Source organism: Mytilus californianus, unplaced genomic scaffold (genome assembly GCF_021869535.1).
Source record: "Mytilus californianus isolate M0D057914Y unplaced genomic scaffold, xbMytCali1.0.p SCAF_1, whole genome shotgun sequence".
Classification (NCBI taxonomy): Eukaryota; Metazoa; Mollusca; class Bivalvia; order Mytilida; family Mytilidae; genus Mytilus; species Mytilus californianus.
In genome coordinates, this window is record NW_026262581.1 from 83475228 (window position 1) to 83497929 (window position 22702).

At 32.4% G+C, this 22702-nt stretch overlaps 1 protein-coding gene across 1 annotated transcript in view; it reads right to left on the reverse strand.

The window, feature by feature from the left end:
• The window catches only part of LOC127725036 (uncharacterized), a 36024-nt gene that overhangs the window by 8050 nt on the left and 5272 nt on the right, over positions 1-22702 (reverse strand). The window contains exons 3-4 of the mRNA XM_052231976.1: positions 4961-5170; positions 1306-1521 (exon numbers count right to left, since the gene is read on the reverse strand). Coding sequence (XP_052087936.1) covers positions 1306-1521; positions 4961-5170 — 426 coding nt within the window. The remainder of the gene's footprint in view (positions 1-1305; positions 1522-4960; positions 5171-22702) is intronic.

Below are 22702 nucleotides of genomic sequence, written 5' to 3' on the forward strand. Positions count from 1 at the left end.
GCAATTTTTATACGTGTGCATGCAAAACAAATTTCTTGGTAGAGGGGTCTCCATACAGCACAAACAACATTTTCCAAAAGACAAAAGAAGTGAAAAAGTATATTTTAACAAAACGCATTTGACTGGCAGGTCGAACAACGGATGTTCTTAAACCCTGCTGACTGCCATTGGCGATTGCCAAATAAACGGATCACCAGATGTAACAAAATGGATCTTAACTATTAATTTAATACCAAACAGAAAACAATAAACTTGCGGAAAAGATGGTATACCGCAAACAAAAGGTGCAAAAATGAGTATACCATATCCGGATTTCGACAATGAATGTATCTTCAGTGATGTTAGAAATCGAAACGGTATTTAGAAGGCCATATAATTTACCTCAATTTAGGATAGACTCTTGAATTTTGAAGAGTCGAAATAGGATGAACGGATCATATAAACCCGAAGGAAAATATAATACAAGCCCAAACGAAAAAATATAAATAAGTCTAAATTGAAAACAACGTTCAAACCCATGATTGCGTTTGATAAAAACCGCAATTTTATACGTGTGCATGTAAAACAAATTTCTTGGTAGAGGGGTCAAATTACAGCACAAACAACATTTTTCAAAAGACCAAAAGTGAAAAGTATATTTTAACAAAACGCATTTGACTAACAGGTCGAACAACTGATGTTCTTAAACCCTGCTGACTGCCATTGGCGATTGTCAAATAAATTGATCACCAGATGTAACATAGATCTTAATCATTTATTTAATACCAAACAGAAAACAATAAACTTGCGGAAAAGATGGTATATCCTAAACATGAGGTGCACAAATTTGTACACCATATCCGGATTTCGACAACTAATGTCTTTTCAGTGATGTTAGGGACCGAAACGGTATTTAGAAGGCCATATAATTTACCTCAATTTATGAAAGACTCTTGAATTTTAAAGAGTCGAAATAGGATGAACGGATCATATAAACCCGAAGGAAAATATAATACAAGCCCAAACGAAAAAATATAAATAAATCTAAATTGAAAACAACGTTCAAACCTATGATTGCGTTGGATACAAACCGCAATTTTTATACGTGTGCATGTAAAACAAATGTTATGTATATTATACATTCTACCATGTTAGAACATTAAACGTTCAACTAAATTCATGATATTCATTAATATAATAGGTCAAAGTATTTCTAGCACGAAATAAAAAATACTTTAAAAAAAAAGAATTCAATGACGAAACGACTTAGGGTCAAATATGTTCAAGGGAAAAAGAAAATACTATGCACAGTAATATTAAACCAACCTGTGATGGCAACATAGCATAATTCAATTATTGGTCCGAATTGATGATCGCCTTTTTTATCGTAATAAATGACGTATTGTCCAAGTTGATTACAGGGTATTGTCTGAGTAGTGCTGGGAAGACCTGGATCAGGATCTTCGTAACAGAGATAGCCGTCAGGTGGAATAGTTGATGTATTGGTCACATATAATTTAAATCCATCCATACGATAAGCATCTGTAATGAATAAGAAACCAACAACATTTTACAGTAACGACTGTGTTTCATAATTATCAGTATCCTCGAATAGGGCATCTGCAGTTCACCTCGCATCACAACACAATAATGCATTGACTTTTTAATGAGTTTTACACGCTTCTTGTTCTGTGAAAAACTAATATAATATATGCAGATAAACGTGTTAGTGTTATGTTATCCCGTATGACGACCATTTTAATTCCCGAACTAGAAAATAACACCAAAAAACAAAAAATATTAAAAACTGAATCACCGTATAAACATGGACATAAAAAAGCGTTTTAAAATGCCGCATAAAATGGTTTTTACAAAATGAAAATAAGAACAGTATTATACAACATCCTGATATCATTCAAGATTATGCCATTCGCTAATTCCGATTTACACGCATACATTTGTGTACGTTCAAATATATATTTGTGTCAAAACGGGAGCTATGAATCTATTTTTTCTTCGATACAAACATATTTGAAATGATGTGAGTAGAATGTACATTAAAAAGTAATTCTGAATTTTTCTCAATGAAAAGAAGTAAAATATAACGTTGAGATGGAAGCATAAGCAATCATTTATTGCAGACACAAATCACTATACAATTATATATTTGCATGTGTTTGCTAGCGTTCTTTGTAGGAAAACAATAAACTTTATTATTCACTATTCGTCTAATATACATGCCCTTCAAATGAAAAGCATTTTGACCCTACCCCCCCCCCCCCCCCCCCCTCTTTAAAAAAAGTCAAAAACAGATAAAAACAACATATATTAAAAACGAAAAAAATAAACGTAATTATCTATGGCATGACGAATTCGGGTGTCAAGGTATTAGCCATTCTGGAGATTCAGGTTTCGACAAAAACATTTGAAATCTTAAATCTGTATTAAGGCTATGTACTTTATATAAAAACGATTTCTAATCGCTGATTTATATGCAATTAAGTTTTGTTTTATATCACTTTTCAGTTGACCTTATTTTATACCTTCAGGAAATTATGTATTCCTAGAAAATATTGCACTTTCGGTCACACATACAACAACTCCATAAAAATGCTATGTTAGTTTTTAAAAACAGGAAAAGAGATGCCAAGACGACAACATACGTGCATTCGAATACAAGTAACAACTCTTAATGGTGAATGTAGTCTATTTTGTCCAAAGGGGAACATGCACCGACATAGAACATTAATGTTTAAGGAAAACTATATTTTGTCGATTTTCTGTCAATATGTTACTTGATAATTTTACGACGTATTTATTTTGAGTGAACATCTCTTTTTGGTATCTCATTTGTACTTCATATTTCACACTTTTATGGGAATTGATATGCAGTCGTTGTGTATTATTTCCCCTGATCATTTATCTTTACCTGTCGAGTTATTTAAATATAGTTTGATGTGTCCAGTAATTACACATGTATTTTTGTTTTGTATACCAAACAGCTTTTTCCTAAATGACACACCGTCAACAGTTTTCAAAATAAATGTTTTGCGTGATAAGTATGAATTGGATATTAGATTTACTCAATGAAATCGTAAAAAAAAAACAAAGAAGGAGGAGGTTGTGGCTACCACAGGTCACGCAGGTGAAACATATATGTTGTAATGTATGTAGGAATAGTAGGTAATAACGTTACAATAACTAGTCGTATAGAATTTCTTAGTTCACAAATTGTTCTTTTTCTCTCTCTTTTTAACAATTGTTTTCAACATTTTACAATGAACGACAATGTTGATATAAGACAAAAATATAGCTGTATAAGGTCCATGTCTATATTTAATATTGATCTTGATAAGAATAAACAGTAGTTTAGTTTTTTCAAAAACTTATTTTGCATTATATTCAAGGATTTGTAATTGATTTGCTGAAGATGTAATTCAACATTATGCAATCAACACAACGAAGCTTTATTTTGTTGTAGCGATAATCCCGCCTAGAATACACATTGATGTCAGATGTGGAAATGAAAACAATATGTTTGCAATCAAAATAACGTAGGTATTTTTGTATTAGTACATTTCAAGACACTAAACCATTCGATTGGTCCGTCAGTGATACGGTGTTCTACGAAAAAAACAAAACTGTCGACGGAAACATTGGTATTATTATAGTATATGCATGGCCAACAAAGGTATAATTGGTTTTATGGGCTTGTGTTGCTCATTCTGTAGTAAATTTTGTTTGTCTTTTTGTCTTTTTCCGTTTTATTTTGCCAAGGCGTTATCAGTTTATTTTCGGCTTAAGAGTTTGAATGTCCCATTGGTATCTTTTGCTTCCCCTTTGCAAAAAGTTTTGATTTGAAAGTATTGATCGATTGCGATACATTAACTTGATTGTTTAAATACATTGGTTATATCAATGTCGTATTAGCCCCCCCCCCCCCCCCCCCCCTATACTCGTTCTGATCACTGTATTGTATTTTAAAATACTAAATCACTGATTGAAATTCTTAAGTTCAAACATTTAAGTGTGTACATACAATTATATGGGATATACCTGTTAACGCAAAAATGGATGTTTAATGTCCCGCTGTAAACAATTTGCTACTGATGACATTGCATAACAGAAAGGAGAAGGTACCGGAAGGGCTAAATTTGGCCTAAAATTAGAACTGCATCTGATGAAAGATTTTTGACTTTTTTAAACACACAAGTGTCTACTTCAGTCGATTCAATTAGTGTATGTAAAATATTTGAACTGATTTGGCCATTAAAGACGCTCACATTCAAGCTTGAATATGAAAAGTCTGTCAGTCTGTCTGTTTTGTCTAAAATGTAAGTTGCCTCATTCGTGTTCAGTGTCAACCTTTGTATATGTTATGTAGTATTATCAAAGACAACATATATTAAAATTTTAAGACTGAACACAAGTGCGGCCACTTCCGTTTTAAACGAAAACCGTCTTAAAATTAGCCTAAATGCAAAAATTGTAAAAATTTCGGTAATTTTGCATGAATTAATAATAATCATAGTACCTGATGCATATGCACTGTATTGTCAAAAACAGCCCATATTTATACAACAAAAGTATTCTACTTTCAAAAAGATAGAAAAAAGATTACATTTTTAACAAATTTGTAAACATGCTATATTTGGGGGCCAAACAGGGATTGTACAAGGCCTACCCCTTTCTTACAATACACATTTTTTTGCACGTTTGTATTACTAGCGAGCTCTCTATACCCTGTTATAAGTTAAACAACCATATCTAAATAATGGCAAAACATCCAAACAGAAAGATTTCTGTTTATATTCGACTTTGTTTCATAAGAAAGTCATTTGTAACAAAACAAAAATGTTGGATAGGAATATACTTTATAGGAAAATAGCTTCTCCTTTAGTTCGGCATAGCTTGTATAGCAAGAATACAATTTAAAAGAGTGTATCGATCAAAATCATATCATGGTATTGTGTATACTTACAGGCTGCTCTGTAGTATATTGTTATATCTGTGATGTATGCAGAACCGAAAGAAAATTGAAACATCCACCAAGCTGGTTTACTACTAATGTCTGTATGGGAACATGTAGTCTTACTAAAGTCATTTGATATAGGTGGGTGTATAGCATTTTGTGGTAGACTTTCTTCGTAATCAGAACTCTGCGTAGCTGTTCCATATGGTGTAAGGTTATCTGTTAACACATAAACATATAACTGAGAACACAAAACAATCTGTATAATATATTTGTGTTGTCTAATACGTCATAATGACACATTTGTAGATTAAATTGATAAGAAATGAACTACAATTTCATCCAAACAAATGCTTCATACCATTCACACCATTCCGGATTTTACGATATACACTAATCCCTATCCACTGTATACAAAGCACCATAGTTTACATGGTTCAGTGTCATAACATTACAACATTGTGCAGTGTATAGTTCTTAACGTTTTCTGTTTACATGGACATGTAATTTTTTAAAATTTGTTGTTATGTATGAGTATACCGCTTTATTTTCATGTGGAGTTGCACTGATTAGTAACAGTATATCAGTGGGTATACAGAAATACAAACTGTCTCAAAATGCAATGTATCTACAATACAATTCACTTAAGTGTTGGAGCATCGCTTCAAAGGAGTAAAGTTCACTAAGCCTTACTCGGCTACATTAGGCCAATAGTTATTTTTGACTATTGACAAGATTTGAATTTCCGTTTGGTATCGTCCACAGATAGTAAGCGTTCAAAACGTGCCTTTAGGTTTGAATAGGCCTAACTTTTAATGAAGTATGAAGGGTTTTGGTCGAAAGATTTCTTAGAAAAATAGTTCAAGGCAATAGTATGTCCTGCAGCTTTAGAAAATGACAGGGTAACAACTTACTCAGTTGGTTCTCTTATCTGGATTTCCGATAATTTCGGTCACTCGTATGTCTACAGATGGGTGTATTCCTAACCTGTACAGCAAGTTAACTTGCTAACCAGACATTTTGACTGGTCAAAGTTAATCGGTGACAGCATTTAGGACTGCTCTGACCAGTCTTTGGACCACAACCAAGTTAACTTGAAAAGCGGACTTGGTCCTAGGAACTTTGATACAAGTCCGCTACTATTATAAGTTAACTTCAATACCAGTCCTGCAATAAGTTAACTTTAATTTTGACAACTCCGATCAAACCAGACCTGATCTTAAGTTAAATTATGGCTGGTCTGCTCAACGCTAAGTTAACCTGTAACCAGGACCTCTCTACGTCGATTCATACAATTTTTTAAATGTCTTTGTATCTTGATATAAACAATACAGATTAAATACATTTGTGAATAAAGTACGCATAAAACTTTGCTTTGTTATACACATGATTTCTCCGTTTTCTGCCTTTTTTATGAAGTGAAAACTATATTGGTTACACTGCTAACGTTCATTGAATATATATTTCAATAAATATCAAAATCTTTAAGTCGTATATATACGTGTAGCATATTTAATCTTATAAAAACTTGGTTATCAGATAAAATCGATAAACAATGACGATAACGCATAGTACATACATTGTATATATTAATCATGATAAATGTAAGCAATATTGGTGGTCAGTTACTAATATATATCAAAATTATGTTCGGTCATAATTCAGAGTGCCCACAATATTCTGTTTTTTTTCTGCATCAATTAACAGTGCCAGATAATTGAATCATTAAAAATCAGCAGTTTTCATATCTTAGACTGGCTTGTTTAACTATATTGTGTGACCACATCAACTAAAATTGACCATGTTTGCACTTTATTATGTTTACTAAAGGTATAGCATCATGATAAATCAGTAATTTTAATTTTTTTTATGTCAGGATGGATTGTATGATACAAATGACAGCAATATAGGAACACACTGACTACAAAATTTTGTTCGCATCAATTTAGAGTAAAATTGAGAATGGAAATGGGGAATATGTCAAAGAGACAACAACCCGACAAAAGAGCAGACAACAGCCGAAGGCCACCAATGGGTCTTCAACGCAGCGAGAAAATCCTGCACCCGGAGGTGGTCCTCAGCTGGCCCCTTAATAAAATTGTGTACTAGTTCAGTGAAAATGGACGTCACACTAAACTCCAAAACATATAAATGAACTAAAATTAAAAAACATATAAGACTAACAAAGGCCAGAGGCTCCTGACTTGGGACAGGCGCAAAAATGCGGCGGAATTAAACATGTTTTGTGAGATCTTAACCCTCCCCCTATACCTCTAGCCAATGTAGAATAAAAAAACACATAGCAAAACGCACGGAGAAACTAAGTTTAAAAGAAGTCCGAGTCCGATGTCAGAATAGGTAACAAAAGAAACTAAGCAAAATGACAATGATACATATATTAACAAAGAACTACTAGCAGTTACTGACATGCCAGCTCCAGACCTCAATTAAACCGATTGAAAGATTATATCTTCATCATATGAAAATGAAGTACAATCAAGAGTGCCAACATGTCCCCTTTTTATTCAAAATAGTAATGCGTATCAAAAAGTTCAGAAGTTTTGATACCTCAGGCTGGCTAGTATAACAAAATTATTTAACCGTATCAACCAAAACTGACCATATTTGCATTTATTATGTAAATTTATATGGCCGCATAATAAATCAGTTATTTTTTTTATGTCAGGATGGATTGTATAATACAAATTACAGCAATATTGGAACACAATGACTACAAAATTTTGTCCTTATCAATTTAGTGTGCCAGCATGTCCTCTTTTTATTCAAAATATTGATGCGTTTATCATCTAGGATGCTACTGTTTAATTTCCAATAACCTCGCCCTTTTGAGTTTCTATTTATGTTGATTTTTAATGAAACGGCGTAATGATCAGTGTGTTGTAGAACTATTGGTCTTATATCGCATGAAATGCAATTTTTATTAACTTCATCACTTACTAAAAAGTAATCAATTCTTTTAGATTCTGATAAGTTTTTTCTTCTCCAGGTAAATTGGGTTTTATTTATGTTTTTGCCTCTCCAGATATCGGTTAGTTTTAGATTCTTAATCAATGTCTTTAGGTTATGAACTGGTTTATCAAATTTTTTTATTTCCTAATTTTTTCTTGGTATCTTTTATAGATAATATGTCATTGAAGTCACCTCCAATTATTAACTGGCCAATACTATGATCTTCAATTAATTGTTTTACTGATTTAAAAAAAGTATTTCTTGTTTTACAATTATTAGGTGCATATAGGTTCACTAAGGTGTATATATTGTCATCTATTTCTATATTAACTAGTATGAATCTACCTTCTGAGTCTTTATATTGGTCAATAAGCTTGTAGTTTAATCTGCTTTTTATCCATATAGCCACCCCTTTTGCATTACTTAACCCATTATTTAAAATTAATTCACCTTTGAATTCTTGATAAATTTGGGAAAGATTTTCTTTTATTCAGAATGAATTTAACAAATGTTAATTTGCTTAATAAAATAGATTATAAATCTTTACCTGAATTCTATAAACAATTAATTAAAACATGGGTAGAAATAAAAGGAGGTCAAACAATCATACCAAGAAACTTTCTTCTGGTTAGAAAACAACTTATATGGGGAAATCATCTTATCAAAGAAAATGGGAAATGTCTGTTCTTTCAAAACTGGATTAATAGTAATATTTTGTACACCAATAATATATTAGATGCAAACGGATACATCTCATCAGAAACTGTACCAAAAATTTAAAGAATAAACAAGATTGGATTAGAGAATGCTCATTAGTTTAAAAAGCTATACCAAAGCACTGGCAAAATATTTTAAAACAAGAAAGCTCTTACAAAACTGTTGTCAATATAAAAACATCAGTGAAGTTAAATATACTACTAAAACATGAAATTTCACCAGATATGAGTAACAAAGAAGTATATACTTTCTTGCAAAGTCAATTTACACATGATAAACCGACAGGAGTTTTAATGTGGGAAAGAATTCTTCATAAAAAAATGACTACAAAATTGAAGTCCACATTTAACTTTATTTTTAACTACCTTGAAAACAACAAATTTAAAATGTTTAAATGGAAAATAATACATTATATATTAGCCTGTAAAGAATTACTTTATAAATGGAAAATAGTACCAAGTGGTTTGTGCTTCTATTGTAAGCAACATTATGATTATAAACACTTCTTTTTTTCCTCGTCATATAATGTTCATTATTGGCAAAAAGTTGACCAGCTATTAGCATTTTTAAAAATTGATAAGCATATACTTAGTCTTGAAAGTTTAGTAACTGGCTATAAAATTGATGATGAAGCTTATTTTGATATGAACTATCTATTAACTATAATTTTCTGTTCCATCTATAAAGCATATTATATGTCTGACAAGAAAGATAAGGTCATTGATATCTTCAAAATCTTCAAAAATGAAATCTGGGACATTATTAACATAAATAAAATCAGAAGCAAAAAAAAAACAAGAAAATAATACTTAAAACAAGGGAATATTTCGAATTCCTTTAAATGAAATGACAATTATTAGATACAAGTCTTAGCTGTGACCTCATTAATACATGACTGCACATGTGTCCAGTCAATTGGTGTGCATTAACTGAAATTCGCAATTTTACTCTTTTATAATTTATTACAGCTTCACTGAATTAGAATTGTTATTAAATATGTTTATTCCTGTTCACAATGCAAAATTATAATGAGCAGGAGAGCGAGCAGACTACACAACACAATGCAACGTTACTGCATACATGTATAATTTGAAGACCACGTGTACTTTCGATCAACTTTCGATCTTCGGCTTCATCATAGAAATCAACATTTACTGTTAAAAAATAATGTGTGAAAAAAAACATTTTTACCTCATCATCCAAGACTTCTTATATAATTCAGTGTTATAAACAAAACAAAAATTTTTAGGTTCAAAATTCTATTGTCGACTGAAGAGTCATGCTATCAGTATCAAAGATCAATACATCATCAATTTCGCGGTTCAGTGAAGCTTTGATAAAAATAATTTACAGTATAGGTTAAGAAACGTACCGTATTCCAGTAAAAAAACAAAAATTATGTAGAATTGTTCTAATGTATTGATCTGTATTAATATAACTTACTTTATAGATATACTTTATTGAATATCTTTCCCTAGATATTCAACAATCTTATTTAAAGGGATACTTAATTGAAGCTGTAGATTGAGTAAATTGCTAACAGCAAAGGTGCAATAAAATTGATTAATTAAACAAACAAAAATATTGATGCGTACCAATAATTCAGGAGTTTTGATACCTCAGGCTGGATAGAATACCAAAATTTTTTAACCGTATTAACCAAAACTGACCATATTTGCACTTTACTATGTAAATTTATATGGCCGCATAATAAATCAGGTATTTGTTTTATGTCAGGATGGATTGTGAAATACATATGACAGCAATATTGGAACACAATGACTACAAAATTTTGTCCTTATCAATTTAGGGTGCCAGCATATCCTCTTTTTATTCAAAATATTAATGCTTACCAATAATTCAGGAGTTTTGATGCCTCAGGCTGGATAGTTCAACAAAATTATTTAACCGCATCAACCAAAACTGACCGTATTTGCACTTTACTATGTAAATTTACATGGCCGCATAATAAATCAGTTATTTGTTTTATGTCAGGATGGATTGTAAAATACAAATGACAGCAATATTGGAACACAATGTCTACAAAATTTTGTCCTTCACAAGTTCGAGTGCCAACATGTCCTCTTTTTATTCCAAATATTAATGCGTACCAATAATTCAGGAGTTTTGACACCTCAGGCTGGATAGTATAACAAAATGATTTAACCGCATCAACCAAAACTGACCATATTTGCACTTTACTATGTAAATTTATATGGCCGCATTATAAATCAGTTTTTTTTTTTATGTCAGGATGGATTGTATAGTACAAATGACAGCAATATTGGACCACAATGACCGCAAAATTTGTCCACATCTGTTTAGAGTGCCAGCATGTCCGCTTTTTATTCAAAATATTGATGCGTACCAAAATTTCAGTGTTATTGATACCTCAGGATGGCTCGTATAACAAATTTATATGATCGCATCAACCAAAACTGACCATATTTGCACTTTATTATTTAAATTTATATGGCTGCATAATAAATCAGTAACTTTGTATATGTCTGGACGGATTGTATAATACAAATGACAGCAATATTTGAACACAATGACTACAAAATTTTGTCTGCATCAATTTCGAGTGCCAGCATGTCCTTTTCTATTTAAAATAATGACGAGTCACAAAAATCTGAACTTTTAAAAACTCAAGTTGGCTCGTAAAACAAGACTATTTGACCGTATCATATAACAATGACATGACTGATTATATTTGTACTTAAATTTGTTCATTGCGTGATTTAATCTGAAGGAACACAAAAAGGACAGGCTGATTCAGACATACATTGTTCTACAACTTTTTTTTATTAATATTGTATTTATATTGTGTCATAGATTAAACTTATTTGTTCAGTGTATGCTTACTTGTTTTTGTTTACATGTCTCTTTTGGTCGAGTGATATTTTATAGTGTGTCTTTTTATGATGTCATTTTACACTACTTTTTCAGGTTAGGGTGAAGGTTAGCGCCTGTTAAAATGTTTTAACCCGCTGCATGTGTATGCATCTGTCCTAAGTCAGTAGCCTGTTGTTTAGTGGTTGTCGTTTGTTGATGTGTCGTTCATAAGTGTTTCTCGTTTTTTATATAGATTAAACCTTTGGTTTTCCTGTTTGATTTGTTTTACACTAGTCACTTTGAGGCCCTTTATAGCTTGCTGTTCGGTTTGAGCCAAGGCTCCGTGTTGAAGGCCGTACTTTGAACTATAATTGTTTACTTTTTCCACATTGTGACTTAGAGTTCTCTCATTGGCATTCATGTACATCTTCTTATTTATATAAGCTAAGAACATATGTTTAAATGTTAGTTCAATGTATTTGTTGCAGTTGTATTTTCCCGACGATTTTTTTTTTTTGTAATTTGTAAAAGAAAAAGATTTAATTTTATTTGAAAGCTATTTAATTTTTTGCAAATGGTCCGAATATTTAACACAATATTTGTCCTTACTTGTATAGCATATTATATTGAACAAACTATAGTTTAAAAGTAAAGTTACATTTTGCACACATATATTAATCATTGATTAGCATCAAATTAAATGCTTTACTACAGGTGATATGTTAGTTTGTTTTTAATTAAGTGCCAGTCTTTGTAAAAATCAAGCAATTTAGAAAAAGATCAAAACATGGCCGAAAAAACTACCGACCTAACCATCATATTTTGAAGTTATTCTCATCCTGAGTTAGAAATTGTAGGTCTTTTGTTTCTGCGTGTCTGGTAATTCGAGAATCTGTAGATAACTTTTGGTTAAAATGATAGCAAATTACGGAGTTAGCTCCCCTTAATTGTTAATTTCTAGTGCATTTCAACCAAATTATATCTTGAATTACCAGAACATGAAAAGGATACAAATGTTTCATTCGTGCACCTCTCCATCCTATTTTGAAGTTATCCTCATCCTGAGTTAGAAATGGTAGGTCTTTTGTTTTTGCGTGTCTGGTAATTCGAAAATCTCTAGATAACTTTTGGTTAGAATGATAGCAATTACGGAGTTAGCTCCCCTTAATTATTTTTATCTCATGCATTTGAACCAAAATAAATCTTGAATTACCAGAACAGGAAAAGGATACAAATGTTATATTCGTGCATCCTTATACGATTTGAACATAAATTAATGTCAACTTGAGTGCGTTTTTGTTTGTCATGTTTTCACCACTGCCTGATTCTTAATGTGTGAGTGATACATTTTGAACAGGTAATTACAATGTATGTAGTGTATGATTTATTATCGTTTACATGCGCGGATACATAATTTAATTACACATTATAAGTTGGGTAGTAGACCTTTTCAACAATTGTCTACACCTACAGTTGAAAACGATTACGACAGGTGAGATATGAGGGGTCGTCTTAAAAATTAAATTGAAAAATATTATTGATCGCATATGATTATATTGATTGCCAATGAGACAACTGTCCAACATGACGTGCACGTGCGTATTTACGCAATTATTGCCGGTGTACCGTTCCTTGTTTTGTTTACTAAGTATTTGCTAATTAAAATTAAAGTTATTTTTGATGAAAAGAAAGGCTTCGAAATTTCATTTTTTAGACGTCGAGATGGAAATTATAAAAAAAACCAACCTGTATTTTTGTATTAGAGGTTAAATAAACAATGTTTTATGTCTGTTGACTAGGGCGGCCCATATTTCTACAATGTCTTTAAATTTTGGCTTCGGGTGCCTCAATGTACTCACTACTTTATTTCTTTTCAATTCGCCAATTTGATGTTCAACTTGAATTCCCCGGATATTCAGCGACAAAGCAATTCAATTTTCGACTCTTTATCTTTAAATTTTCGGCTTACGGTGCCGTCGCTTGTTATCTGCATTTTGGTTAAAGACCCTCATCTTACCCCCCCCCCCCCCCCTCCCCAAAAAAAAGAAGAAAATAGCGATCTTTGATCGACTAACAAGGAATCAAATATGAGGGCGAACCATAATGTCCCAAAGTTGAATGTGTACACCACGTGACGCGACGATCGGCATGTGGTACAATCTTCGTTGACAGACTCGTTAATCTAAATACTCATAATCATACATTTTAAGAAGAAATAAAGCAGATCACGATGTGAAATTAATAAATTCAACGTGGTGAAATGTCGTATAAATACATGACCCATACATGTAATAAGAATATCATATGAACGAGAGAGATATCCATATTTGTTTGAAATATGTTCTTTAATCAAACGTTCGTAGTACTATTCATGAATGATTTCTATTTTTGAGACGACCCCTCCATTTTACCTGTAAACTGTAGGTGTCATTAGTCGGTGTCGAGAGTTGTTGGAAAGGTCTACTAGAAAGAAGTAAACCTTTAATAATCGATATTTAACTTTGAATCAAATGCACACACTGCGGTTTTTAGTTATGTTTTTATATTCAACTTCAATTGTTTTAATGCATCAATATGTATTAAAGTTTATTTAAGAGGACGTTATGTGTAAAAATATATTGGTATTTCAAGTTACTTAAGTTGAATTTATATTTTGAATATGAACTGGGCTTTACAGCCTTGATGTACGTATCTAATCTGTTTTTTTATAATTATAATAGTTGATAACAATGCCAAGAGATAGAGGTAGGCGTCGCCGACAGGACTAGATTGGAGGTTTGGAACAATTGCCACAACGGGATAGGAGGGCTCCTCGGGAAGCAGCACAACAGCCACAACCAGTTGCTAGAAATTTGATAAAGGCGCCCTCCTATTGATGTAGATGAAGCACCTATAGAAAGGAGACAGCGGGTTGACTATGAGTGCCAGCGCCCTGACTTAAACATTCAGGTGGATGAACCACAATTAGCTGTCCTGCACCCTGGCGTTATCATTCAGGTGAATGAGCCACAATTAGCTGCCTTAGGTGAGGTTAATGACATTTTTGATGAACCACTAATGTTACCTGATTTCAATGAGGTTCATATATTCATAATTCAAAAGCTTAAGGATAAAATTTGGAATTTTGAGTATATTGATTTGTACCTTATGCATTGTAACAATTTCAACAGTCAAACAAATAATGAAAACACCATTCGCATTAATGAAGGTATGTTGGTTATACAAAAAAAAACTTAAAAAAAACTCATACTATAAATTATGTTGATATTGGACTGATTCTTTTATTTCTTATGCCCTGGTCCTTATTGAAAGGTATCCTGGGAAGGCAAGTGAGCTTTTCTCATTTATGTCCATAATAAGGGGTGCAGCGGCTGATTATCCTTTTGAAAAATGGTATACTTATGACCAACAAATCCGACTGAGGGTATCAAGGGATCATATAAAAAAAATGGTCATCCATAGACGTTATTTTGTTGTTACGTATTTTAACCACCAATACTCAAAAATAACAATCTAATATTGGTTATAATGGTACTATTTTGATTTCAAAGGTTTTTGTAATAACGCAATTGCCAATAAAGGCATACATGTCTTCAATGTGGTTTTAATTATCCTGCTTTATGATGTCGTAGATTTATGGACAATGAAGTAAATACTGGTCCATCTAGGATTAAGAGGAATAACAATTCACCTTTGCTAAACAACTCTGCTAATAGAAAAATCCCAAAAGGAGGTTTTAACAGAAAATAATTTACATATTTTCAGAATTATATCCAAACCAGTTCGATATTTGGGCTCTATGAACATCTCCGGTTAATGTTAATAAACTCTCTTAGCTTCTGGAATTATATCCTGATAATCAAAGTGCTGTGGGTCATTTGAATGGATTAAAATATGGTTTTAAATTTCGTTATGAAGTTCCTAATCGTTCATGTGAATATAGAAATTTGCTGTCTGTTTTATAAAACCCTATAGAAGTTGAATAATGAGATATCATTAGGTCGAATGGCAGGCCCTTTCAAACATAAACCTATTTCAAATCTTCGGTGCTCTCCTATTGGTGTAGTTCCTGAGTAAACTGGTGAACTTAGATTGATAACTCATTTGTTTTACCCACCGAATGAAAGTATCAATTATTTCATTGATACTCAGTTTATCAAGGTGTCTTATTCATCATTTGACAATGCAGTCAAAATTGTAAAAAAAAAAATGGGAAAATCAGCTTTAATGGCAAATATGGATATCAAATCAGCATTTCTTTTATAAAAATGTTATCCGGGTTATTTCGATTTACTTGGCATCAAGTTGAATGGTATTTACTATATACAAAAAAAACATTGCCTATGGGATGTTTTATTAGTTGTGCTACGTTTAAGAAATGTTCAAACGTTTTGCATAGGTTAGTTAAATAAAAAACGCATTCTGAAAATTTAGATCATTATCTTGATGATTTTGTATTTGTTGGAGAAGCTCATAAGATGACTTTCTCTTTCTTATGACTGCATGTTCAAATGTTTGTTCAAGCTTAGAGGTTCCTATAGCAAATGAAAATACAGAGGGTCCTTGCACAAAAATTGAATATTTAGTTTTGATAATTGATTCAGATGAGATGTTGGCTAAAATACCAGATGATAAAAGTGAAATACTAAAACATCAAATAACTGGGGTATTGGAAAAACGAAAAGTTACTCTTACAGAAATGCAATCTTATACAGGTTCATCGGCTTTTCGTGCAAGGGCTGTTCCTTCCGGCAGGGCATTTAGGAGGCGTCTATATTGCTCCTATAAATATGCTATACAACCTCATCATTTTATAAGATTGACCACAGGAATTCGAATTGATCTGCAAATGTGGCAGTATTTTCTTAAAGAATTTAATGGATATACATATACATGTATGCAGTTTTTGACTGGGTTTCAAATTCTGATTTACATTTGTATACGGACAGTGCAGGTGGTCATTCATTGGGTTGTGCAGCTTATTTTAATAAGTCATGGGCAATTTTACAATGGCCATATAATTGGGACAAAGTCTTATAAAGTTACATTACTTATTTAGAAATAATACCCATTGCTTTGGCCATTTACTTATTGAAACAAAAAATCACAAATAAGAAGATATATGGAACGCCACAGATGTCTTATGTGGAACTCTGATATTACTTTATGTTCTTTTATTATTACTTGATGATATTTTGTCTTTACTTAATATGGTTTTGACATTACGTAATGATGTTTTGATATAACTCAATATGGAATAGTCATTACTTAATGATATTTCGATATTACACGATATGGTTTCGTTTTAACTTGATATAGTTTTGTCATTACTCAATATGGTTTTGTCATTACTCGATGTGGTTTCACCATTATTAAATGTGGTTGTGCCATTAGTCAATGTGGTCTTAACATTACTTGATGTGAATGTGACTTAACGTTATGTAGTTGTCTCATTACATGATGTGGTTTTGTTATTTTGTAATGGTGATTTGCCTATTCTTTATATGGTTTTAACATTACGTAATGATGTTTCAAAATTTGACGATTTTACACTACATGATGTGTTTGTTTCATTATTTGATGTGGTCCTGTCATTCTTTGATGTGGTTATCCCATTACGTGATGAGGTAAAATCACGTGACCAATTTGGAAAAAAATATGTTCTATTTTTAAACAGATTTCAATATATCATTAATTTGTTTAATGTGCTTTGGATGGGTATCGCTATCCATTGAGTTAAAGTTCAAATTAAAGTTCGAGTGGTTGTTCAGAGTTATTTGGTATGAAAAAGGGGAACGGCGGACAATAATAAGAAAAAAAGTATTAAAAAGTTTACAGTACTTCGGACATAATTGGGATATCCCAAAACCACTTGGTCTTGTTGTTTTTATCCTAAGTTCTCAAACGGAAGCAGTATTTTTGTAATAAATTTGTAAAATATTCCACGGAACCCTGTGTCTCGCCTGATATTGCTGCTGTAAGTGTAAAAGCGTCATGTCGATCGGCTGTACATTTATCTATACATTTATCGGTAAAAACAAAATTAAAAAAATTTGTTTTTCTGTAGATCCTTTTTCTTGAAATTGAGGAATTATAACTCCTACACAAGTTTTAAAACACTTCATGGAGGTTTACAAATTTATCATGTCAAAACAGTTTAAATCGGTTGTATTTAACTAAAACAAACTGTATGGTTTTCAACAATAAGCAAAACCTTTACCCTATAGTAAGCTATAAAAGGTCCCGAAATGAAAAATGTAAAAAAAACTAGAAACCTAACGATCTATAGATAGATAAATAGATACTTTATTCTCTAAAAACTAATTACAAGTTTACAGAGAAACATACAATACAAATACAGATACAATAGTTGAGGTAAACAAATACACAGTATGATATTCTAAAAGTACAAAATTATGATGGCATACATGTTTAGTAACATGTATAATGAAAGGTTAAACTCAATAGAAATTTTTAGAAATGGAGATGGAGACGCCGACGCCACTACCGACGACAAAATATAGGTTTGTTGTGTCTCACTGCCGCTACATTGATGTCGCAGGCTCGACACAAATCAAAAGACTTGAACTTTATTGTTAACAAATGAAACACTTCAAATCAACTCACACTAAAGTTACAGGGAAACGGGGGGAGGGTTCGGACTTAGCGACAAAGCATAAATACTATAAAATAAGAATTCTCCGATTTTTTTTTAGCGAACTTATATGAATATCAATCTTTTATTTGTAATCAATTGAATTCCCTGATCTACCTCGCACTAATTGAAAAATAAATTTTTTGGAATATCTGTTTCACATGTGACGACGGACATGTTCCAGTGGTCGTAACCATAATACCGTCATCTTTTCCTTGAATGTGAACTACCAAATAAAACCAAATCACTGGGTTTGTACTTTCTCGATAACACGACGGGTGCCTTTCTGGAGCATCCGAGATCACCCCGATGGATTTAAATAACCCATTCATACCGATCTATTGAGTCAGCCAAATGAAACTGTTTTGTGTGCCACCGCAACTGGAAGTTGGGGGCATATTGTTTAACCCCTGTCCGCCGGTCCGTCCGTCTGTCCGTCCCATTATGGATATATAGTTATTCCGCATAACTCCTCCTACAGTTTGAATCCTAGGAAGTTTTCTCTTTACTGTCTGTTTGTACATATATTGAAGGTGTGTATGTGGTCAGAATTTAATGTTTATTAATATTTGCTCTTTTGGGAGATAGTTGAATTTTTTTTGTAATTTTTTGGGAAATTTACTTGCATAAGAAGAGCGTTTCCAGATAACTTCTCCTACAGTTTGAATGCTAGGAAGTTTTCACTCTGCTGGCGGTTTGTACAATTATTGAAGGTGTGCATGTGGTCAGGGTTTTTATTTTTATTATCATTTGCTCTTTTGGGAGATAATTGAACTTAAACTCCGCCACGTGCACTTTCTTTATGTACCTGCCCCAAGTCAGGAGCATGAAGTTCAATTGTTGTCGTTGTATAAATGTGTGTCAATTTTTTTTTGTAGATTGTTTAAATATAAATAAGACCGTTTGTTTTGTCGTTTGAATTTTTTTTTGTCACAGGGTGCATGATGGCCTTTTGTAGCTGACCTGACTATACGGTGTGTTGAAGGCTGTACGGTTGCCGATATATGATTTCTTACAAACACTGCTTTTAAACTCTGGTGGATAGTTGTCTCATTGTCAATCACACCACATCTAACTTTATTTAAACTTCTACATGTATATTGCGTTTTGTATACTATAACATTGTTTATCTTTTGTACTCATACCCAGGAGCCCTCTTTTCGGAAGCCCGAGCAAAAGTCCTTGTTCCGCGATAGAAAATTTAATTACGAACTCATATAAGATAGCTCGAATTTCAACTCAGAATCTTGATTAATCTGAATGAGACTTAAATTCGAATCTTACTCAAACTCAAAAAGTGACTCAAATTTAATGTTGTAACTAGAACTATACCTTTAAATGTGACTCAAACTCGACTCTGAAGTCCAACTCGAAACTCAATGCTAACTAAAACTTTAATTCTAATAATGACTTGAATTCGAAATCGAAGACTAACCCAAAGTATAACTCAAACAGTAACCCGAACTTTAATATGAACTCTCATTCGATGGATGGCCACACTCATCCAAAGCACATACAACATGGAAATCTATCTAAAAATAGAACAGGTTTTTCCGAATTGGTCACGTGATTTTACCTCGACAAGTAATGGGATAACCTCATCAAAGAATGACAGGACCACATCAAATAATGAAACAAACACATCATGTAGTGTAAAATCGTCAAATTTTGAAACATCATTACGTAATGTTAAAACCATATAAAGAATAGTCAAATCATCATTACAAAATAACAAAACCACATCATGTAATGAGACAACTACATAACGTTAAGTCACATTCACATCAAGTAATGTTAAAACCACATTGACTAATGACACAACCACATTAAATAATGGTGAAACCACATCGAGTAATGACAAAATCATATTGAGTAATGACAAAACTACATCAAATCAATACGAAACCATATCGTGTAATATCGAAATATCATTAAGTAATGACTATTCCATATTGAGTTATATCAAAACATCATTACGTGATGTCAAAACCATATTAAGTGAAGACAAAATATCATCAAGTAATAACAAAACAACATAAAGTGATATCAGAGTTCCACATAAGGCAGCTGTGGCGTTCCATAAAGATAATTTGTCATTGTGACAATATGGCTGTTGTTCCAAGTTTTATACAAAATCTTCAAAAAATGACAGAGTTATGTTTTTGTTGAGAAAATAGTTCTGTGGACGTTAATACTCAAGTTTCAGTTCAAATTGTTGCATATTTTATCAAAAGACAATTTTATTGCTGATGCTTTATCTCGTGGACAGATGAAAAAAATCAGAGAAGTAACAAGCAATGCCGACCCGAAGCCACAGACTATTTCACAAAAATTCTTAGATCTTTTGATGACGAAGCTTCAAAATTGTTAAATTATTCAATTTCTCAAAGAACATCATTTAGAAACTTTTGGTTGGTTGTGATAGACTTTACAAGTCTAAAGATCTTAGGGAACCAATTACTATTGGTAATTTAATCAGACTAAATACGGCTTTGAAGCACGTATGCTCTTCTAGATATGAAACTATAATGTTTCAAACAGCATTTAACTTAGCTTTTGCTGCATTTTTACGTGTCAGCGAATTTGCCTTTACATCAAATGTTATACACGAGAATGATATACATAGGCGAGATGTTTATATTGATCATGTAAAGGTCAGCTGTTTGTAACTATAAAATTTTCAAAATCTGATCAAAAAGGAAGATCCATAACTTTAGTTGTAGAAAAAAGTGTATCAAATGAGATTTGTCCTCTACATAGTTTGAAAGAATTTTTTACAAATTAGACCTGGAAATGATGGTCCTCTCTTTTGCCATATTAATTGGAAATCATTGACAATATTTCAGTTTCAGACTGTTTTAAACAAGGGACTTTAGTTTTTTAGTTTAAACATATCAAAATGTAATACGCATTCGTTCCGAATAGGAGCAGCGACATCAGCCTTTATGTCTGGTAAATCTGAAAATCAGAAATAAACCATGGTTCGCTGGATGTCGTCGTTATTCCAACGCTACATTAGAATTCCTAATATTTCATTTTGGTTTCAGCAAAAACTGACGTTTGGATCATTGGTTCATCTTTGGTAAAACGGGCATCTCAACACATACAAACTAAAGCAACTGGCATTGATCTGGGTCTGGATAAACTTGGATACTCTATTGTTTGAATTGGTCATTCAGGAATGTTATGGCATATGGTTCCTTCAATTATACCCGCATTGTCGATTTTGAGAGGATAACCTTATATAATTCTTATTCATGGTGATGGTAATGATTTGTGTAACATACAACATAGAAAACTTTATACAATATCTAGAACACTTTACATCATTTAATATCAACGTTACCAATGACAACAGTCATTTGTACATACATTTTACCAAGGCGAGTTTGGAGGAATGCTAGAATAACAAGAGGCTCTCAAAAGCCTGAATGGCTCACCTGTATTTCAGAGGAGAAGATTTTTAAATGTTAGTAAACTTGATGAACAAATTGTGTAAAATTGTCTTTAAAGGGCAATAACTCCTCAAGGGGTCAATTGAAAATTTTGGTCTTAATAACTTTTTTGTAGATCTAACTTTGCTGAACATTATTGCTGCTTACAGTTTATATATATCTATAATAATATTCAACATAATAACAAAAAACTGCAAAATTTTGTTAAAACTACCAATTCGGTGGCAGCAACCCAACAGTGGGTTGTTCGATTCGTCTGATAATTTCAGGGTCGATAGATCTTGACCAATTAAACAATTTTACCCCATGTCACATTTGCTCTAAATGATTTAGTTTTTGAGATATAAGCCAAAAACTGCATTTGACCTCTACGTTCTATCTTTAGCCATGGCGGCCATGTTTGTCAATGGATACAAACTTCGGATACAATTTATAAACATGATACCCTAAGGAACATTTAGTTAAAGTTTGATGGTAATTGGCCCAGTAGTTTCAGAGGAGAAGATTTTTAAATGTTAGCAAACTTGATGAACAAATTGTGTAAAATTGTCTTTAAAGGGCAATAACTCCTCAAGGGGTCAATTGAAAATTTTGGTCTTAATAACTTTTTTGTAGATCTAACTTTGCTGAACATTATTGCTGCTTACAGTTTATATATATCTATAATAATATTCAAAATAATAACAAAAAACTGCAAAATTGTGTTAAAACTACCAATTCGGTGGCAGCAACCCAACAATGGGTTGTTTGATTCGTCTGAACATTTCAGAGCTGATAGATCTTGACCAATTTAACAATTTTACCCTTGTCAGATTTGCTCTAAAAGCTTTAGTTTTTGAGATATAAGCCAAAAACTGCATTTGACCACTATGTTCTATTTTTAGCCATGGCGGCCATGTTTGTCGATGGATCAAAACTTCGGATACAATTTATAAACTAGATACCCTTAGAAACATTTAGTAAAAGTTTGAAGGTATTTGGCCCAGTAGTTTCAGAGGAGAAGATTTTTGTAATAGTTTACGACGACAGACGACGACAGACGACGACGACGACAGACGACGGACGACGACGGACGCCAAGTGATGGCATAAGCTCACATGGGGCCCTACGGGCCCCGGT